Source organism: Atractosteus spatula, chromosome 14, assembly GCF_055471065.1.
Source record: "Atractosteus spatula isolate fAtrSpa1 chromosome 14, fAtrSpa1.hap1, whole genome shotgun sequence".
NCBI lineage: Eukaryota > Metazoa > Chordata > Actinopteri > Semionotiformes > Lepisosteidae > Atractosteus > Atractosteus spatula.
The window spans coordinates 11,151,547-11,172,109 of NC_142719.1; the positions used below are offsets into that span (position 1 = coordinate 11,151,547).

Sequence of the window (20,563 nt, forward strand, 5' to 3'; positions counted from 1 at the left end):
ATTAGTTATTAATGTTTTTTTATGGTTTTAGCTATAAGTTAATATTAATTTACATCAAATTAGTGATGATCTATTTTTTATTTCCTTGGGTGGCACCTAATTTACTCTCACTATTAAAAAAAGGAAGGGTGCATTTTTTTCTGAAATTATTCAGAAAAAATATTATAATAGGTGCCTTTTTCCAAAGTAAATTGCAACATTATGGGTACTTCCAAAAAGAAGATTAACACAAAACAAGCTATGGATATATTACAATTAGCAGCAGATAATTAACCTGAAAGAAGAAAGTTATGATCGTAGATTAGTTAATGCTCTCTCAATTGTATTTTAACATTTTCGTTACTAAAAGTTTTTTTTTAATTTATATCTACCCTGTGGTGATAACACGTATCGATAATTTGTTCCATACCCAGGTAAAACCTTTCCTATGTCAATGTGAGACAATAACACAGGTAAGGAGTTAACTGAAGAACATTTGTTTTCTGCAAATTAGTTTTCTGCGCTTCGCTCTGTTCAGTTTTAATGTGGGGTGACCCATTTGGCTGACCTTCCCGCTGACGTAATCGCCGTGTCATTGTGACGTCACAACATGCGAAAGTTTTAAAGGTTTGCTTGCAGACGTCACAGAGACATACTGCTAAACCACACTAGAATAAGTAAAACTTGTTTAGTTCGTCGAAATCATTAGTAACGAAGACTGCAGTAGTAGAAACATGAAGAATGGAATCGAGGACATTTTCTAAAGTGCACACGAGAGTGAGTTAGTTTATTTTCTCTGATGAAATTTAGCTGCTACTTTCATCATATCACTGGTATTGGTGATTTTTTCAAATCTTTTATTAATGGACGGACAGCTTTTGAATATTCAAAGTCTTTGTCAGAGTTTCTGTATGGGTATGCACTTTCCAAAGATGCTTTCTTCAAACGCTGTAACAGCTATGTTTATAAAGTAAGTGGGATTAGGTCGGATTCGTAGTTTCAGTACGAATCTCTTATTATTTAAAATAGTATGTATAATAGATTACACGATTGTAATTTGTATAGATGACGTTTAAAAAATAATCGACTGGTGAACGTACAGTATACTATATATTTACCACTTTAGAGCACTTTATTTCCACCACTTTTTAAAAATTTTCTGGCTATCGTTTCTCCAGAAAACATGTTCTTGAATTAGACCATAATTTCATTTCACTACCTCCTTGCAGGCACACACATTTAAACGCTGTCTGTCTTACATAAAGAGATCTGGGACTCAATTGATCTTTTCAAAAATCTTCTGCTATACCTTTGCGCTGCAAAACTATTCTACGCAGAATTACCAGCAGAGGGCGTCTGCGTATTTTTGCATCCAATATTTTTTTTTTAGTGTGGAAATTTAAACGCGGGGAACAGTGGGCATAAATGACCTCAGCCTGGGAGGCTGCATTACAGCAGAACACACATCTATACATGAATTCCTCATTCCAAGTCCAAGGCTTCATAAAGCCATTAAGAAGCATTCCGAAGCATATATGAAACAGTGACGAATTGAGCCTTAGTGGGCATCGGGTCAAAAAAATCAATGTCACTTACTTTGCATGTGTCAGGTTGGACCCTGTATCTAATGTTGTTTTCTTTTTTACAGCAATATCTTTTTTTTGTTGTTGGATTGAATGTCCTCTTTATGAATATGTGGTTATATGGGGAAAGCCATGATAGACAAAGTTGTAAAGAACATAAGCACACAGAACAACAATAAGGAAAAAGAGGACTCCCACTCACCCAATTGCACCAGTGCCCTTTAACCAGTCCCTCTCCCCTGGTGATCCTTCTAACCCACCTGCCCTACCTGCTCAGTATACCTCAGGAACGGGATTGAGGAATGGGATGAGTATGCAGTGGACTGTTGCTACAGGGCTGAGTGTCACCCCTGAGGGCATCATGAGGGCTGCCTTCCTTGTGGCTCCCTCGACAATCTCCCAGCTGCCCCCAGGCTAGGCACTATGCTCTATTAGTGAATGACTTTGTTTCAGATCCAGGGGGGGCTGGTGGTTATGTTTCATTCCTCTGACCTACCACGCCTGCCTGACCTGACTCCCCTCACGCTCTTTAACTTTCTGCTGCACGGTTTGTGTGAAACAGCGTGTGTCGGAGTGGAGGGTCCGGAAGGGGTCCATACCAGACACAGATGAAGAAGTGGAAGTCACCGACTTCAAGGCGATATTTCAGGTTAAGGTGAGTGAGTTAACCGAACTGGGAACATAGGATTCTCCTTTACAGTGCAGGAGTGAAGGATTAACAGTAGTTTGGAGGCACGGTTCTCTACTAATTAGCAACGTCAGGAGGTGACTCCACATGCTGAGCCTGTGCAGAGATCGCCTGGATCGAGCTCAGCCCTTTAGAGACTAGAGATCTGGAGCTAAACCTCACAGGTTTAAGAAGAGGAACTCTCCACTGTCTGAGGTCCCCTTATATACGGAGTACAAGAATGATCTAAACCAAGGTTTGAATTTACTGTGGAAATGAGCTGAAAAATTAAGGACATTTTGTATTAAACTACTGTATACAGAAGGTCTTCAAAACCACTTGCTTGACTGAAGCAAGGTACATGTTTTTGAAGCCACAGATATCTGCAGTTCACTAGTATTTATTAAAGAATACTAAATACATAAGAATATATCTAAATAGATGTGGTGGATTTAAGGGTGGATGAATTGCCTGCCTGGATATTGAAGTAAAAGCTTTGTGAATCCTTTCTTTCAGGATGAATCCCATGTAGAGACCTATGTCTCCCAGGAGCTTGTTGGAGCCCTTCTTGACCACTTTCTCTTCAAAATATTCATCATGGCCTCCATCGTGGGCAATTCCATCATCATTGCTTTCCAAACCAGCCCTGTCATAGCTGAGGTGAGTTCACCAGAATGTGTGGGGGACAGTAAATTTTAAAATTGCCCCCTAGTTATTTTCTCTAATGCTTGTGTCTTCTCTTTGTTTTAGAGATATGCCACAGTTTTCAATGTTTTTGAACAAATATTCCTGACCATATTTATCTGGGAGATTCTTGTCAAGTGGTACTACGGCTTCTACATCTTTTGGAAGGTGACTCTCCAGTTACTGATGAATCCAAAATCATTTGTGAAGACGTAGGCTTGTGTTTGTTCTGCTGGTCGAAAACTCAGACTGACTGTTCAAAATCTGGATTCCTGTTTCAGGATGGCTGGAACATCCTGGATTTCATGATCATTGCATCTCTGATTGTGGGTCCAGCTGTGATGTCTCTGGGAAGCACCAACGTTCTCAGGATTCTCAGGTTAGTGCTACTAAAACTGCTGCTGCTACAAGTGGATAAGTCAATCAATATGAGCAATTATAAGATTGCTGCCTCTACAGGTGCTCCTCCGTCTATTGATACTACTGTTACTGCTTCTACTATAAAGCTAAACACTGCTGGGCCTGTTCAGTACTGGAATGAGAGGCCTCCCCCCCCCCAAAAAAAACAAGTTACAGCTGTAAGTTGTGTTGGTAGAACACTAGGAGGCACTCTTACTACTGACTCAGAATTTCCAAATCCAGTACACCCTGCCCTTCAGCTGAAACATTAAAACTGAGGTCTTGATTATTTTGCTATGAAAGATTCCAAGGCACCATTTGCAAGAGCAGGGGTGTAAACCCTGATGTCTTGGCTACATTCTAAAATCCACTCTCGGCTTGTACAAAGTAGTTGCCCCTAAATTTCCCCCTTAAGTCAGTGAGGTAATTTCTCTCTTCTCTAACTGCTCTATACAGTGGGCCTGCTGGAGTGTCTCCCAGTGGGTCCATGATATATGTGAAGAACTGCTGCAAACGCTACTTCTCCAACTATTAACTAAACAATTCATACATTTACTGCATTTAGCACAGTGTTAAGCTATTTATATTAATGACAATCAACTAAAGAGAACTTTACAGTAGATGTAGCCTGCAGCACTTCTTCTTCCAGTTGTGACCTCATATTCCGCTATTTGTGAAGAATATATTGCTGGGAATTATAAAGACTTAGGTAGTGAAATAAATCAAACCATTAGAACAGGATTTTATGGTTATGTACTGTATGTGTGTGGTCAGGGATAAAGCCAGTCGTGTTCTATTAGCTGGTGGACTCTTTCTCCAGGCAGGTTAGTTAGCTTAAGTTCTTAAAGTGGCACCAGGATGACTACATGCTAATGTTCACGGCAGTGTTCAGTTTGTTCACTAAGGAACAGTATAAGTCAACAGCGTCATCTGGACAGCACCTGTCCACAGGCAGGCAAGTGGAGTTAAACTGGTGCAGAGTCAGCTTGTCTTACTGGCCCGCTTGTGTTCCGCGCGTGCAGAGTTCTGAGGGTGATCCGCAGCATCCGGGGCTTCACCGCCCTGCGGGGCGTGGCCATGATGGTCCAGGTGATCCTGCAGTCTATCCCGGACATGGCCAACATCTTCCTGCTGCTGGTCATCATCATGCTGGTGAGTGTGCCCCCTCGCCGTTGGCTTCTGCTGACTGCGATGCCAGCATATGCCTGCGTAATGCTCAACCCCGCCATGTTACAGCCCGCCTCTCTGACACAGGTACAAGTACTGTGACACAACACTAAGCACAAAATAGAGCAGGCACAAACACACCAGTAATTGGTAGCCTTGTGGATCCAGAAGACTCCAAGCAAGATTACATCTGTTATTCAGTTTTTTATAGTTAAACAATTGCATTTTTTAGCAATGGGACATACAAAACAAGCCTAATTTGTAGTACTAGTATGAATAATAGTATTTGTAAGAGCTCTATCTGAATCTCTCTCTCTACCTGAATCCCATAGAAATTGAAATGTCGCTGTGACTGATTTCAGCATTAGAAGGGGATTTTCATTTTGCTTGGGTCATTTCCTCCCAGGTGTTTGCGGTGTTCGGAGTCACGCTGTTCGGCGTGGCGGTGCCCTCGGCCTTCGGGGATCTGGCCACGGCCATGTACTCTCTCTTCATCTGCATCACGCAGGACGGCTGGATGAGCATCTACGAGCAGTTTCAGTACGTACTGTACCACCATCACCCGGCCGGACGCAGCAGTCCTGTGGCGTCGCATCGCGCGCTTAGCGTAGTAAACGGAAGGGGGTTTAGGCTATATAGCCATGGTGCTTCCGTGAGTGAGAAGTGATGTTGACATTTCTAAAAAAAAGGGTGCTGTTTTATCTGATTTAGAGTAAAGTAGGTTAAAGCAGGATGGCCTTTAGTTTGCTATTAAGTGTGCAGCTGAAGAAAAAAAAATGGCAACACGACACCAAGCATGGAACAGGACAGATATCACCCTGGCCTTGTGCCCTCCTCAGCTCCCAGTTATCTAGCCTGGGGAGAAGGAGACACTTTAGGGAAACCTGGTTTGTGACTGGGTCACTCTCAGCTCACTCTCAAAGTGCAAAGTTTGTTTGTTTGTTTTTTATTTCTCAGTTGTTTTCATTTTGTTCTTACCAGTGCAGCCTTAAACAGTCAGCAGCTTTAAATATGTCTAGTTCTGAGAGAGCAAGTCAAATATGGTACAACAGCACAACAGTACAACAATGGCCAAGTGGCACTGTCAGCAGTGCTTGACAGCTCAGCTGAAGGCACTCTTTTTCTTTTGAGTACAATGGCCTATTCTTTCTACCACCACCATCACGGCCCTCAGCACAAGGTCTCCTAGGCCAGGATTAATGTTCAGATTTCTTTTTTGTTCTCTGTCTCTTCCTGTGTGGTCAGGACGGAGGGGGAGGGCTTGATGTATGGAGCTGCAGTCTATTTCTTTGTCTTCCTGACGGGCGGCGCCTTCATCTTCGCCAACCTGTTGGTTGCCGTGGTGACGACCAATCTGGAGCTCGCCATGGCTGAGTATGACGAGCAAAGCTCCAGCCAGGGGGGTGACAAAGTCGCATTGGTCAGTGCTCACGTTTGGTAATAACGTTCAGGACCTCCCCTCCCCATGTTCCACAGTCCCTGTCTTTTTCTCTATTTCTGTTTCAGCATCACAGTACAGCACAACAGAATCACTGTACATTGCAGCAAAGTACTGCACAGTAGGCCCACAACCAAGACTCTGTAAGGCTCTCTCTGGAAAAAGAATGAAAGGAAAAGTGTTGGTTGTGCATGTTGTTTGCAGTGTCAGTATGATGAAAAAACAATGCTGACCACAGGGAACTGATCCTAGATGGGGAGAACAGGTCAGACAGAGAACTGAATGTACAGCACAGCAGGGTATAAAATAATGCAATGGAGCTTAAGATCAAATAGTGTAATTTGGTGCATCCGTTTTCAATAACTGATTAGTCTAATACAGGGTCACGTGGAAGAACTGGGTACAATACAACAAAGTTATTATATAAGTAGAGGGTAATTCTATGCTGTAACATATAAAGAAAGGAGTAGAAAACCTTTTTTTCATTTGAGAAGCCTTCTGCTGGTGCAGTATGTAACTTTCATTTTTCCGCTTTGTGGTGTAGAATTAGTCTTTACTTATTCTCTTGCTGCTGGACGCTAAAACTACTCACCACTTGAACCTCTTTAAATTTCGATAGTGTAGTGTAGTGAAATACAGGTAGACAGATGTGGTCCCAGATAACACAAGGCTCTTGTGATTCTCTCCTATATCTTGCTTGGCCACAGTTTCTGTTGTTTCTGACTCTTACATTTTGGGAGATTGCAACTAAGTGTGGCTGTACAAAGTCAGTTTGCTGTCAGGGATGGGCACGTTACCATTTGCTATAGCTTAGTTTAATGGAGAATTGCACAGGGTGGTGACAAGAGTCTTGTAATTATCTTTGAGGACACTGGTTTAACCATGCATCCACTCTCCTGGAAATTCAGGTGGGAACTCAGTGAATAAGATCAGTGCAGATCTGTGAGTTTGTCCTGTGCTGTTAGACTTAGTGGTAACAGAAAGAAGACGTCTTCATTAAAACTGATACCGTCAGCACTGGAGGATGTGCTCTGGGAGAGCAAGACCGCTGAGGTATTGGGGTTGTGGTGGTAGATACATTAGGTGGGGCAATATTTGGAACAGTTTGTTCTTAATGAGTCCATCTCACTCATTCGTGTGTTAAGAGGTTGATGATTCAAGACCCTTATCCAGGTGTTTCTTCAAGGAATCTTCTCCCATGGAATCAATTTCGAGATGTAGCTACTGTACATGATTTGTTCTTGATTGTTCTGGTCTTCAATTTTTAATTTCTTCCACCACCTGTGTCCTTAATTATTGTCTTTACTGAAGCCATTAGTGTAGGCCCTGCCCTGACTGAGTTCCAATCCCACAGCTGGGAGGCACCGCCAGTTCTGCTTGCTTACAGCCTGGTGGAGGGTGTAAGGCACTCATTTCCCAGCACATTAAAACCAGGGATGGCATTTGACTAACTAAAAATGCAAGATCCCTGGTCTAGTTCTCGTGGCTTAGAAACTTCGGCAGCATTACAATATTGTGTGCGAGTGCTGGTTCATTGTGGTCTATAAAACAGTGCTCAACTAATTGTGAACAACGATCCAAGGGGTGTTTGCAGGCTGAGACGGAAGAGGAGCCCCTTGAGTTCTTTGAATGCTGTATCTAAAGAAGTGCATTGGCTGACCTAACCTGGGCCAGATCCTTGATTGAGATCTGTGGGAGACAGACTCTGGGGACCTCAGTGTGTGTCTCTTCCCAGTATCACTGTCCACACTGTAAAGTTTCACAGCAAGTTCTTTGTCTTCTGCAGTCTTGATTACAAACATCCTAAACCGCAATCCTTATACTTTTTGGAGGTATGTTTTCAAGGGTGATTGTAAGACTTTATGACCACTCTGTACTGTAGATGTACAGTAAGTAGAATGCAGAAGTGCACAACACAATGTACGACACCACTTTGTATGGCACAGTCACAGTTCAATCCAGCACAGTCCAGAAAATGAGAGAGTAGTGCAGATCTGTGAGTGTGCCCTCTGGTGTTAGACCCAGAAACAGCTGGAGGAGGACTCTGTCGCGGATATTGACACAGTGCACCTGGAAGAGGTGCTCCGGGAGACCAAGATGACCCAGCGACAAAAACCATACAAGTACAGCTGCTTGGAGAACCTGACGGTCGAATCCTATGAAGAATTCTGCATGGTGCTGGAGGCCATCCAGAAGAACATCAAGGATTACCAGAAGATCCGCCAGGAGCTGAACAGGTGGGGGCAGGTGTAATGCCTGGCAGAGAGCTGCTTGGTGTTACTGCACATGGTGTCCTGTCATGCTCATTCAAAATGGCACCACCATTATATGCGTCTAAAAAACCGAACTGCAGCATGACCCACATCAGAGATCACAGCACAGTTTTGTGTGTGATTAGAATAAACAAATAGAACTGCAGGAAAAAATATCAAGCCTTTTTCTCTTCTCTGCATTTTTCTGACTTTCTGCAGTGAGTCAGTTTCTCTCCTTTTTGTCTGCTTGTACTATTTCTTGGTGGCTGTTCTTAAAAACCTAATGTTAATAAGATCAACATGGCAAGTGTCATTCAAACCCACCCATCCCCATGGGACACGTTTGGATTGACTAGGTAATGATTTTGAGTTGATTAGCTATAGGAAATGCTGTTGTTTGTGATGCCCCATACTGTTTTCATCTCTTCAGTATTGTGGGAGAAGTACAAGGGATATCCTTCAACCAGGAGCAGGAGCAGGAGGTGATCATGAGGAACAAACAGGCCTCACTGTTGCAGGACAACCTCCTGATGAATGAAATTGCCACTGGCAGGACAGGGGACATGCTGTCCACACTCATGATCCTGGAGAAGGTAGGGGAATTATCTGTAAAAGCCAAGGACCCATGTCCAGTGGAATAATTATAGTATAGTAAAGGGCAGCTATGTTATTAACTCTTCCTGAGTATGAACTCAGTGAATTACAAACAGAAGTCCATTTTCAGATTCTAGAGCAAATGAACAGCTTTGGCTAGGGTGAATGGATTGCTCCTTGTTTCCAGGGAATTTAGGGAGTCAAACATTCCCTTGCAAGACTTTGTTGTACTCTGCCATGGTAAAGGCAGCTAAGCACAACCTCGTTCTCACTAAGAGCACGTCTTGTGACAGAACAATTAGACAGAAAAATCAGGATGCAAATACAGAACCTGTATTTGAAAATGTTCACGTGCACTGTAAAGATATACAGAACAAGTGTGGTCCAAGTGCACACGTTAAAAATCACCAAGAGGCTTGGTTTTAAATTGAAAAACAATGCTTTCTCCTGCTACTACCTCAGGTGGAAGCTCTGTGTTCACCTCCTTGAATTTAAAAAAGTTAAACAGGACGATTGCAGTGTGATGACATTGCTGGTTGGTTGTTTTCTCTATTTGTCCCAGTGAAAGGTACCTCTACCTTAGCAAATATTCCAGCCAGGCAGGAATTTGCTCTCAGCTTTCAAAAGAGCAAGGTTTTGGCTTTGGTGAGAATAATGATGGTCAACTCAGTCTCTGAGGTTGCTCCAAACCTTGGAGGAGAGGTTTATAGAAGTGTGTGTATGGGTCTTGCAGTGCCATTTTTCCTTCTGTTTTCATGCTAAGACATGGCCCTGTCTGACAGGATCTGTGACATCATCAAACAGCCGCACTACGATTAGTTAGAGCAAGAAAACTATAGCTAGTGCTATGCATATGAGACTGTGTATCACAATAACATTAACAAGGGCGTCTTCTGACCTCTCCTACCACATGGGCTCAATAGATAAGCTTGGGACCCAACAGATTGGGTCAGGCTTGAAAGGCCAGACCAAACCCAAGGTCTGCATGTTGACACCCCCGAGTTGATAAATTAAAGCTTATGGGTGTTATACTAAATGCCAGTGTGTTTAAAATCACCCCCAGAAACTTTGTGCATGCAAAAGGTACTAATGCATCTATCTTTTTAATATATTGCTGTTTGTGTTATAACATTACTATATTTGTGTTATAACATTCTAGTAACATCACATGGTCACCTATTTCATTATTGTTTTTCCTTTTTACAGGCAAACATAATTGACTCAGCATCGCCCTCACCTGCTCTGTACCAGAAGGGGACTGTGCTTCAGGCGGCGATGAAAGCCAAAAGGAAGTCTATATGTTAGGTCCCCAACATCCTCTTCACCCACACTTCCACTGGGGAACACACTTTGAAACGCACTGAAGAATATTATGTACCTAAACCCATCCATATCACATCCCCACCCATCAAATCACTCCAATACTCTCAAAGTTAAACACCATCCTCATCCAATTAATTTCCCTGCTCTAAACCACAGTGTTCCTGGAATGTTGTCATTCTCATCAATTCAACTCCCCAGATGAATAACGCTTAAAACCTTACTCAAAAAAGAGAAAAAAATATACAGTATCTTTACTGATATTTACAGAGGTGCACACAGGTAGAATCCAAGGTAATAGGTGTTCTAACTGTAAGAGTGCTCATTGGCACTGATCCTGTCACAGAAGGTGAGGTCTGCCCTTTGGATCCTGGATAGGGCTGGATTCTCTCACGGCAGGAGGCCCGGCCTTTTGGTGTAGGGGAATTCACCACTATCTGAGGAGTGGTGCCATATGGCTTTGAATAGGCAGGAGCAACACCTTGTATTCATTTACACAGGCTGAGTTAATAATACTTTTCTGCAATGCTTTTTTGGGAGTAAGCCATCATCTAATCTCAAGAGATAATGCACTGCAAACATTTGCTTCTGCTGTGGTATATACTGTATAATCAACCCCCAACTTCGTCCCACCTTCAGCTGGTACAACCCAACCTCATACTGCACCTGAGACCCAGATATTTTTAGCAAATTCCAAGCTGCATCTCAGCCCCCTTTCCTGCCCGTCCTGTGTGACACTAAGAATGGCATAGCCTGGAAAGAGTTTGCATCACTGATCACACCAAAGCATCCTCTTTGCCACTACAGAGCCAGAGGGTGGAGTAAAGGACGGAGTGTGTTCAGCATTCTCCAGTTTATAAGCAAAATCAGGTAAAGGCCTTTACTCAACAACTATACATACAGTTCAGAGGAGCTCAGTGTTCCTGGAGAGGTCACCTCCTTCATGACCTAACAGCTCCTCTGAGTAATATCTTTTCCCATGCCCTCAAAGTCTGAATATTTCACTGATTTTGATTGGCATTTCATTTGAGCCCTCAGCAATTCCTGACTGTTTCTAGCTGTTGCTGTATAGACACACATTCTCTCTGGTTAGCGCCAGAGGATGATTGGTAACATGCTAGCAGTGGCCAGTAGAGGGCATGCCGTGCATTTCTGGAGTAGAAATTCAGGTGGAAAATAATCACGTTAACGTGCTCCAGTGAGTCCAGTTGCTGTTTATAGGAACTTAACCGCTTGTTAGCAGAACCATGTGTCTTTGCTCCGTAGTGTATATTTTTTCAATTCAATCCTATTTTTTCAATCATTTATGTTTACCAGCTCCATGCGCAAAGGGGCTTGTTGTACTGCATGCTCTGATCTACAATTCTCCCCAGTATGCTTGGCGTGGAAAGGCCTTTACTTGTCTTTTGCCTTCTAATAACCCAGTTATAACCAGCAAGAAACTGATAACATCCATTGCAGTGATTCTGAATAGTTTTGGAGAAGAACACAAATACTGTGCAAAAACCACACAAAACTGTGTTTTGTCTCAAGCCGTGGTCTTATTATCTTTGGATCAATAAAGAAGTTTTACTTGCTTCTCAAAATTTTGGATTTTATTTTCTCTGGAACAACAGCACATAATGTCTAATAGTTATGTTTGAATAGTAGAGAACTGTGATATTGGACTTTCTCTTTTATGCAGGGTGCTCTGTTTTACTCATCTGACCCGGTCAGAAAACTTTAATCACTGAAGTAAGATGATCTCAGTAGTGCATGGTGAAGCCAGGACAGGTGAAATCTTTGTGGAGCCATGTCAAGTGACAAGGGTGATCTATCCAGTCTTCATACATTGATCGGGTGACCTAAAACGACCAATATGAATGATTTACTGCCAAAAGCTCTTAGAGCACCATATCCATATCTGTCAATATTGTTTTTAATAATATGCATTTGGGGTGATACAGGAGTGCAGTGGTTAGCATTGCAGCGCTGGGGGCTGGGGCGGTGGGTTCAGTTCCTGACCTGGAGTGTTCTCTGTGTGGAACTTGTGTGTTTTCCACGTGTTTGCGTGGGATTGTACCCTGTGTCACGCATTCCGCACGCACTCACACTGTCACGCACTCCACGCGTTCTCATAAACGCTGTCGCGCAGCCACTTGAAGAGAAGCTCACGCCGCAACTAATCCTCCTATCGCCTTTCGCTCCTCTCACTACTTTAACCTTCCTCTTTTCCCTTACCATCGCTCCCCATTTCGGATTCTCCCTGGAGCTACCTAGTGTGCGTACCCTCCTTCCTTCCCTCCCTCCCTCCCTTCCTTCCTTCCTTCGCTCATGATCAGTGATCCAGCTCCCCAGGCAAGCTGTTTGATCCTGGGTTACTTTTTCCTGAGTTTCCCTTGACCTTGCTGTTTCCACAGCTGCCGTTCTGTCAGCGTACTGGAGTCAGGTGTGATGTGGAAGGATATGCTGATTAAATAAGGTGGAGCAGAAATAACCAGAAATAAGAACCTCGTGTTTTACCACTGTTTTCATTTCTTTCTTACAGAAGATCAAAGATTTCTTCCATTGATGAAGCAATTGAAATATTTCTGAAATAACTCTACAACAGCAGGCCAGAGAGAATAATGACATAATGAGGCCATCCAATCAGTCAACCACAGAGCTAGCTAAGCTTCTGAAAAATCACGAGTAAACCCCTTAAATCAGAACAACAGGCTTGACATTCCATTGGATGGGCTGAGAAGCTCTGCCACCCTGCTCCTAGGTCTGACTAGGACTGTGTGGGGCAGATCATCTCCACAATTGCCTGGCCTGACCTAGAGTACGTCCCCTTTCAAAGTCTGACCTCGGTGTCCTCTGAGTAGAATCTAAGGAATTGTAGGGTTGTAAAAGCATCTTCAGTTAAGCTCATAGGCCTCTTTGTCCTCGTTCGGGGTCTTTGCTGTGCACATGGTGCATTTGGTATGTTTGAAGCTCAGAGAGAGGGCCACCCCTCCCAGGAATTCAATACTGCCCCCCGCCCAGCCAAAATAGAGTGAGCTGCCTCCCCAGTGCTGCATGTGGGGGTGATCAGAGGCTGGCACCCCCAGGTGCCACGCATAGATCCCCAGGGTGGCGAGGCACAGCAGCCCAGAAAGCATGATGACCACTCCGCTGGCGCCCGCCACATTGCGCTGGGGGAAGTCCATCCAGCAGCGGGCGCCGATGCCAGCCAGCACAATGCCCACCCCGGAGAGGAACAGGGAGCCCAGGAGCAGGCCCCGCGCCCAGAGCACGCCGGCGTCTCGCGGGTCGGCCCCCGACACGGGCCAGCAGAGCTTGAACTCCGGCTCGGCCACCCGCAGGCAGGACTCCCACAGCCCGTCCGTCCTCACCGCCGACCCCTTGCCCAGTCGCACGTGGCCCTCTCTCCACTGGGGCGTGATGACCGCTGTGAAGACCAAGATCAGCCCCACCGGCGTGCAGGCGATGCCCGCGATCATCGGCGCTGGGGTCTGCATCCCGGGTTCCGAGCCAGAGGGAGCCGGGTAGAAGGAGAGGAGCCTCCCTGGGCCTGCAACAGATTAGCAGAGAGCTGGAGAAAAAAAAAACTGTTCTTGCAGGTATGTGTATGACCACAAAAATGTCGACTAATGAGAGGAGGTCAATTAGCCCATCTACCTAATTTGTATACTTGAAACACATTCCACTGTATAGGAAAAGGCTGTTCATCCATCGTCATGGTGGCGTGGTGGTTAGCATTGCCTTGGGTTCAATTCCTGGAGTGCTATCTGTGTGGAATTTGTATATTTTCCCCATGTTTGTGTGGGTTTCCTGCCACCATCCGAAGACAAGCTTGTACATATACACAGGTATGCATGTCTGCTTGTGTGTCTGCCCTGCGATGGACCGGTCTCGTCTAGAGTGCATCCCGCCTTGTGCCCGTTGCTTTCTGGATAGGCTCCAGCTCCTCCGGGACCTTAAATTGGATGAAGTGGTTATGAATGGTTATGGATGGATAGATATTCAAACATTATAAATGCTTCTCCATGTGGCATAAATGTGGACTGGAGCTGGGGCAGCTACAGTACATAACTAGGGTGGGCTTTCAGAATATTTCTGCTCTTTGCTCTGAGCCTTGTTTGTCATTGTTTCTCTTGTGTATCAGTGTTCACACTTTAGAGTTTAAAAGAACCGGTCCCACAGACAGGCATGTTACACAACATATGGGTTTAATACCCTTCGTCTCTATATCACATGGACTAGGATTTCGCCCACAGACATTGAATACAAACACATGTAAGGTATTTATGATGTGAAGCTTCTTATCTGTGTGCATTAACAAGTTTCTGCATTTCTTTCCCTTCATGTTTTATGGAGAAAGCATGTTTACTTTCCCAATTCTACCAACTTGTTCGGCATGTTACAAACAGAGGAATATGGAGATGAAGAAGAAGTTGAGTGAAGGCAGACATTGGCTGGGTCTTTAAACACATCGTTCACAGAGCCCTTCTATCAGGCACTTCCACAAGAAAAGCCACTCTTGCTGCGTCATAACGAAGAACAGTCCACTACCACACTCTCGCAGACTAACGAGGGCAAACTGATTACGCAGAAGGACAAGAAGGCGTCGCTATGGCAACACGCTATCATTCAGAAAGTAGCGGAGTGAGCCTGAACTACTGGTTTCTAGGTATTTAAGGTTGTCAGCACATCAGACACGTTTTTTAGCTTGTAGTCCATCCATCCATTTATAACTGTTTCATCCAGTTCAGGATTGCAGGGTGAGCCAGAGACTTTCCTAGAAAGCAATGGGCACAAGGAAGGGTGCACCCTGGATGGGACATCAGTCCATTGCACCCAGCCACACAGACATGCACACACACTCGCACCAGGGCCAATTTTCCCAGAAGCCAGTCACAACTCACCAGTATGTCTTTGGACTGTAGGAGGAAACCAGAGCACGCAGAGGAAACCCATTCAAACGCAGGGAGAGCATACAAACTCCACACAGATAGCACATCAGGTCCAAAACTGAATCCAGCGCCCCTGTGCTGCAAGGCACCAATGCTAACCACTGCACCAATGTGCCACTCTCTTAGTGTGCAGTGAATTCTGTTACTTCAGGGCTCCTCACAAGTCCTATCTTTGAAGGCAATGGTGCAGTAGTTCTGGTGCTTTGTTTCTATAAGTAATCAAATAGCACTTTGAAAACCTTTACTTTGACTGCTGCTATTGAGCCCTTACAAATATTTTAGTTTGCTTTATGTAAACCTTGTTAGGATGTTTTACCACGTAAAGACAGACTATTAGAGTTACATGCCAAAGACATCTTAAATAGAAACTGCAGTCACTCGTAAATTTGTAGAGGAAGAATTCCTGTTTTATTCTTTTTAAAATATTTTCTGTTTTTATCCTTCTTTTAAGAAATGTGAAGGTTGCTCCTGAGGGCATTGTCAGATTAAAATCACAACTGCTTTAGCAGCTAAATATTATCCATTCTGGGTTGAAGAGTTATCAAATGGGCAAATCACAGCATTCTGCCTATTTTTGCTTTTCCATTTATGCATTTTTTTGCAAGCACACCATGATGGATCTTGAAACTAAAAAAAGGACTAAATAACTGCAACAGCTGGGATCCCCGGTGCTTACTTCTATATGTGTTGAAGAATGTCCATATTAGGGTACGTACCAGCCCTATCTTCATACTGAATTGCCCTTTAAATTAGATTGACCTAATTTCAGATTGTAAAACCTCAAGCATTTAATCATCTCCAAGGACATCCAAACAACTGGAAATTTAATTGAAGTAAAAGTGTTTGATGTAAATCCTCTTTTATAGTTGTTTAAAAATACAGAGCACTGTCGGGATTGTACAGTAAGACTTACTGTAGCATTGTGTACTTTCTCTTCAGGCAGGTGCTGTCAGCCTAACATCTAGCTACTCCACACTCTCACACTTGTACGTCTTGAACACAGAACCACTTCAGTCTCAGTTTTAGCTGAGAGCTTTTTGGCAGGTGTGACAAGAAGCAAGTCTTAGTTATCACTGTTTTTTACTTGTCAGCATTCACCTGTGCTGCCCTCGGAGTCAATTTCAGACACATTAACCCCCACTTAAACCCAGTACATTGATCCTTGAGCTAATACACTTGATCTTACCTTGTCACAGTAGCGGAAGACGGGCTATCTTCTGTATTCTTCTGTTCAGCTGACCAAGCCCGCACCTCCTACATCCTCTCTACTTAGAGACACTTTGTTGTTCAGGGCTGAGCAGCGAGCAGCGAGAGACTGTAAGCCACAGTGCTGCGCTCAGTTTGTGCAGGATGTGTTCACTTCAGACGTGTGGATCACAGAGCCTTGAGGAAAGAGGAGAGGGAGGTATAGTGTGTGGTGCTGGCGGGGGGAGGAGGAGTGTTATTAAGCAAAATCATTCACATCACAAGACACAGAGACATACTGTATCTGTAAGACCTGTGGTCCTGCAACTGCAGAATCAGAGCTGTCCTTGTATTGTCCATCAATAGATTTGACATCGGGCATTTACACAACACGACTTTGTTGCTGGACTGCATTTCAGAGTATAGCTCTCTCTGCATGATGACAAACTACCCTGAAGGTGAGGGCTCTCGTATTTTAAAATGCAGATTTGTGGCTCGACACAGAAGAAAAAATCAATAGCAATCACAGAACTCTCAGCAATCACAGAATTCTCTAATGAAATAAATTTGTCATATCACCTAATGTTGCTGTAAACTAAGGCAAAAAGATTTTCAGAGAGCCTCTCAATTAGTCTCCTGAAGAAGTCTATAGGTTCATTGCAAAGGTTTCTCATTATACCAAAAAGACGGCTGGAAATGTGTTATCATTCGTACTTTGAGATATTAAGAAGCAACTGTGAATATTAATGTTGCATTAAATGATAATCTCTACTAGTGCCAGGACAGCAATAATCTCCAGCAGAGCCAGGACAGTGATAATCTTTACTAGTGCCAGGAAAGAGATAAAAGGTAAATTAGATGTCAAGAGAATGTTCTGGGGTGAATCTGGGTTTTTTTGCAGTGGATATTTAGATAATTTGTAAAGTTGCATTACAACAGACAAGTCACAACACCAAGCATAAAATAGAGCAAACACAAACACCCATATCCATCTTAAGGTATTACGCAGAATTTGATGAAGACAATCATGCAGAAGCCTAATATTAATGCTGTGGGCAGATGGGTGGCTGCATTATTTGGAGGGAGGTGTTTGTTTTAATAAGGCGGTGCTGTGTATTATTCATTTGAATTGCATTCCTCAGAAGCTCAGGGCCCTAGGAGTGTTTCTGCTGAGGTGAGGCTGGCAGGATGTTTGTGAACAATCTGCTGTAAGAGGAAGAGGACCAGGCAGTAGGTGATGATTTCTGGGGAGGAGGGTGGAAGTGTTTAATTAAATCATAATCATAATTTTCATTTTGAGAGGGAGAGAGGTGAAGCTGTTTCCTGGAGAGAGCCAGACAAATCTTGTTCTGTGAACTGCTAATTTTAGAATATGCTCGTCTGGAGGAAAAGGAAGCATAGAGTCAGATGGAGCTGAGGGAATGTCAATGAGTTTTACCCCTTGAGTGCTGAGAAAGGCAGAGAAGAATTCAGTCCAGTTTGAGTGTGTTGCTGTGTCTTTGAGTAGTGTGAATGTCAAATAAATGTCTCTGATCTCGAAAAAGCAGCAAAGGAGAAAGACTTTTGTTTTTGTATTTTACTGATTTAGGCAATATTGGGAAGCAATGGAGAAAGAGACCAGCACAATGTTTGAAAATTGCAAGAGTTATATCTAGAGAAGCCATTTGCAATACCAGAAAGACTTCACCTAATCAACTACAGCAGGTTGGCGATACTTTGCTGATCTCGGGCCCCTTATCCAATCACTGATTTTCAAGACGTCCTAGACGATGAAACACAACAAACACTCAAAGATCGCAAAACATGGGATCTGACAGGAGACAACGGGGAAAGGAACTCCTGGATGCTTCCAATTGTTCTTTGAAATTTCACAAGGATTCACTTTCAATAACTTGCTGAGCAGCTTGATTCAAACAAACACCCACCATACTTTGTGGATGAAAGTGTTTCCTTTTCTCATCGGTGTGGGCCTTGATACTGGAAGGTGTATCTCTGTAAAATCACAGAGCCTGCAGCTGCCGTGTAGACCCCTGTCCCACAGGATGACAGACCAAGCCTTCAGCCTTTTCTCTTTCAGCTCAGGAACAACAGCTGTGCACACAGTAAGTGTAAAAGCGCTGGGATTTCTCAGGTAAGGTTTAGGGACGAAGTAAAGACAAAGCACAGGAATACTTAAACTCACATTGAGCCAGGGTACAAAGTAAGGGTTTCAGAAATGATCCCATGAACATAACAACATTTCAAAGGAATAAGAACAAGTGAGGCAAAAATTTAGAGCCTTAAATTTAATTTAATTTAAATTTTCGGATCTTAGGGACACAGTTTTATTCAAGGATTTGTTTTGGACTCCTTTACAAATCTTATGACAATGCTATTGCATTAAGAGTGTGTAATTTTATAGCTCATATCAGACCAAGTTTATGTGAGTATTTACCTAGCTTTCTCTTTTTTGTATAATGGATTTCAGACCTATTTAGGCATAATTAAGGAATTACATTATGCAAAACGTCCTGTGGTGCATTTTCCTATCAAAACCCTTAGTGACGACTTCATCCCTTCCACTGATTGAGAGCTTTCAGTAACCAAGGAGACAGCAGTGCTGTCTTCTACATACCTCGTTATTATGTGTTGTTAGCACTTATACATCTAAAAGAAGGTTGCGCCAATAATTGAGGTTGTTTTGAAAGGCTTTTTAATAAGATGTACATCTCGGTGAACGCCTCATGGGTTTTTTTTCTGGCATTCATTCATGGTCCTTAAATAGAGGCTGAATAAAAGTCACAGTTATTTCTGGCGTCTTGTGAAGTTGGACGTGTCCATTTGTAACGTAACTGTAAAGTCTTTTCAATCCAATTTCCTAGCCTCATCATATTATGGTTCAGGAAAAAGTCATTTCCTTGTTATAGAGTCCACAGACAACCAGTTCTACTCTAAATTATGAAGAAGTGGCCTAGTGAAAAAAAATGGAAATACTTACAAATTATAGAAGGAATATATTATGAGGGGGCAATTTTAAAGCAGGTTTTTTATTATTTTAACATATTCGTACTTTGGGGTAGATACTCAGAATGGAGTATGTTTTATAAACAAGGGCAAGTTATAGGGCAAACTTTATTTTCTCTAAATGTGGACTTGATGTAATAATGTTTTTACTTTTGTTATGTTAAGAGACTTGTTGCACTTGCATTTATAATTAAAAATCTACACAGCAACCACGTTCATTTTGCAAAATAATTAGAACTGATTAACACTGTGTATGGCTGGGTCCAAGGACATTTTTGTTGAAGCGTCTAAGTATATTCAGTATATGACTACTGGGTCATAAAAGCTGAGACCAAAATTGCTTGCATCTGGGAATGTAATTGAAAAAGGGAAGAGCATTCCATTTAAAAAAGATAGCTTCTGCTTTGATGACTACCATGAAACGTTTGACTACCTACAGGAAAGATCTGAACGCCTTAGCCTTACTCTTCCAAGTATATAAAATTAAATGAAAAGTTCTCCTATAAAGGCACACAGTTCCCATTTTAAATGCGTGCAGCCCTGTATGTGCACTGCCGGCTCCTAGAATATAATTTACGCACCTACTGTAAAACAACAGAGTATCAAAGATTGAATATCATTTCATCTCCATGGTTTGTTGTGCGTAGTTTCTTTCTGTTCCTATTTGCAGAACGAACCCCACTCCCGAAACTGACATACAGTAGTGAATTATTTGTTTCTCCTGCTCGGGCCTGTATTCTTTGGGTACAGTAGGTTTAAAGATCTGTAATTGTTTTTAGAATATGAGTTTGATATCTTGCCCTCAGGTAAAACTCACCGCTCACATTATAAGGCAATGTCACAACAAAAGCGAACAAAAAAGTCATACACCTGTGGTAAATACTGGGTATAGTGTGGTAAAGAACTGTAAACTCGTGGTAAGGAAGGGAGGTACTATATAGTTAGCACTGCTCGCTGGGACAGAAGAATTGGGAAATCACCACCCATTTTCTCTTTACTCCTTTGGGCTGAGCCACATTTCATACACTGACTGCAGAAACCACTGTGCATCCATTGCAAGACCCTGAAACGTGATTTCAATCTAGCCTTTATTTGGTTTGTTGCAAAAGGTGAGAATGGATTCTCATTGTAAAAGTTACTGGACATGTAATCACACACAGCAGAACATTCACAGAACAGATAACACATGACAGCTGTTTCCAGCTGTTTCACTGCAACCTTGACCAGTGATGACCGCAGTCCAGCAGGGTCTCCAGGGTCTCTTTACTGCAGGGATCTCTGTCGTGAGGGTGTTGTAGGTTTTTTTAAGTCATCACCAGTACAAGACCTCAGAAGGATGGTTAACTTAGCTCAGG

General features: G+C 43.0%; 2 protein-coding genes across 2 annotated transcripts; one reads left to right on the forward strand and one right to left on the reverse strand.

Moving 5' to 3' along the window:
* The first annotated feature begins 720 nt into the window (after window positions 1-720).
* LOC148820618 (cation channel sperm-associated protein 4-like) lies at window positions 721-11,334 on the forward strand. Its single transcript, XM_088933045.1, has 11 exons — window positions 721-756; window positions 2,125-2,217; window positions 2,746-2,889; window positions 2,980-3,081; window positions 3,195-3,292; window positions 4,335-4,464; window positions 4,886-5,019; window positions 5,725-5,899; window positions 7,937-8,154; window positions 8,600-8,762; window positions 9,970-11,334. The coding sequence occupies exons 1-11, from the start codon at window positions 721-723 to the stop codon at window positions 10,066-10,068; spliced, it is 1,392 nt and encodes a 463-aa protein (XP_088789171.1). The 3' UTR covers window positions 10,069-11,334.
* A 1,628-nt stretch (window positions 11,335-12,962) lies between these two features.
* On the reverse strand, window positions 12,963-13,565 carry cldn23l (claudin 23-like). The gene has a single exon (XM_088933367.1). It carries the CDS (start codon window positions 13,563-13,565, stop codon window positions 12,963-12,965), a length of 603 nt encoding a protein of 200 aa, XP_088789493.1.
* Window positions 13,566-20,563: the final 6,998 nt, after the last annotated feature.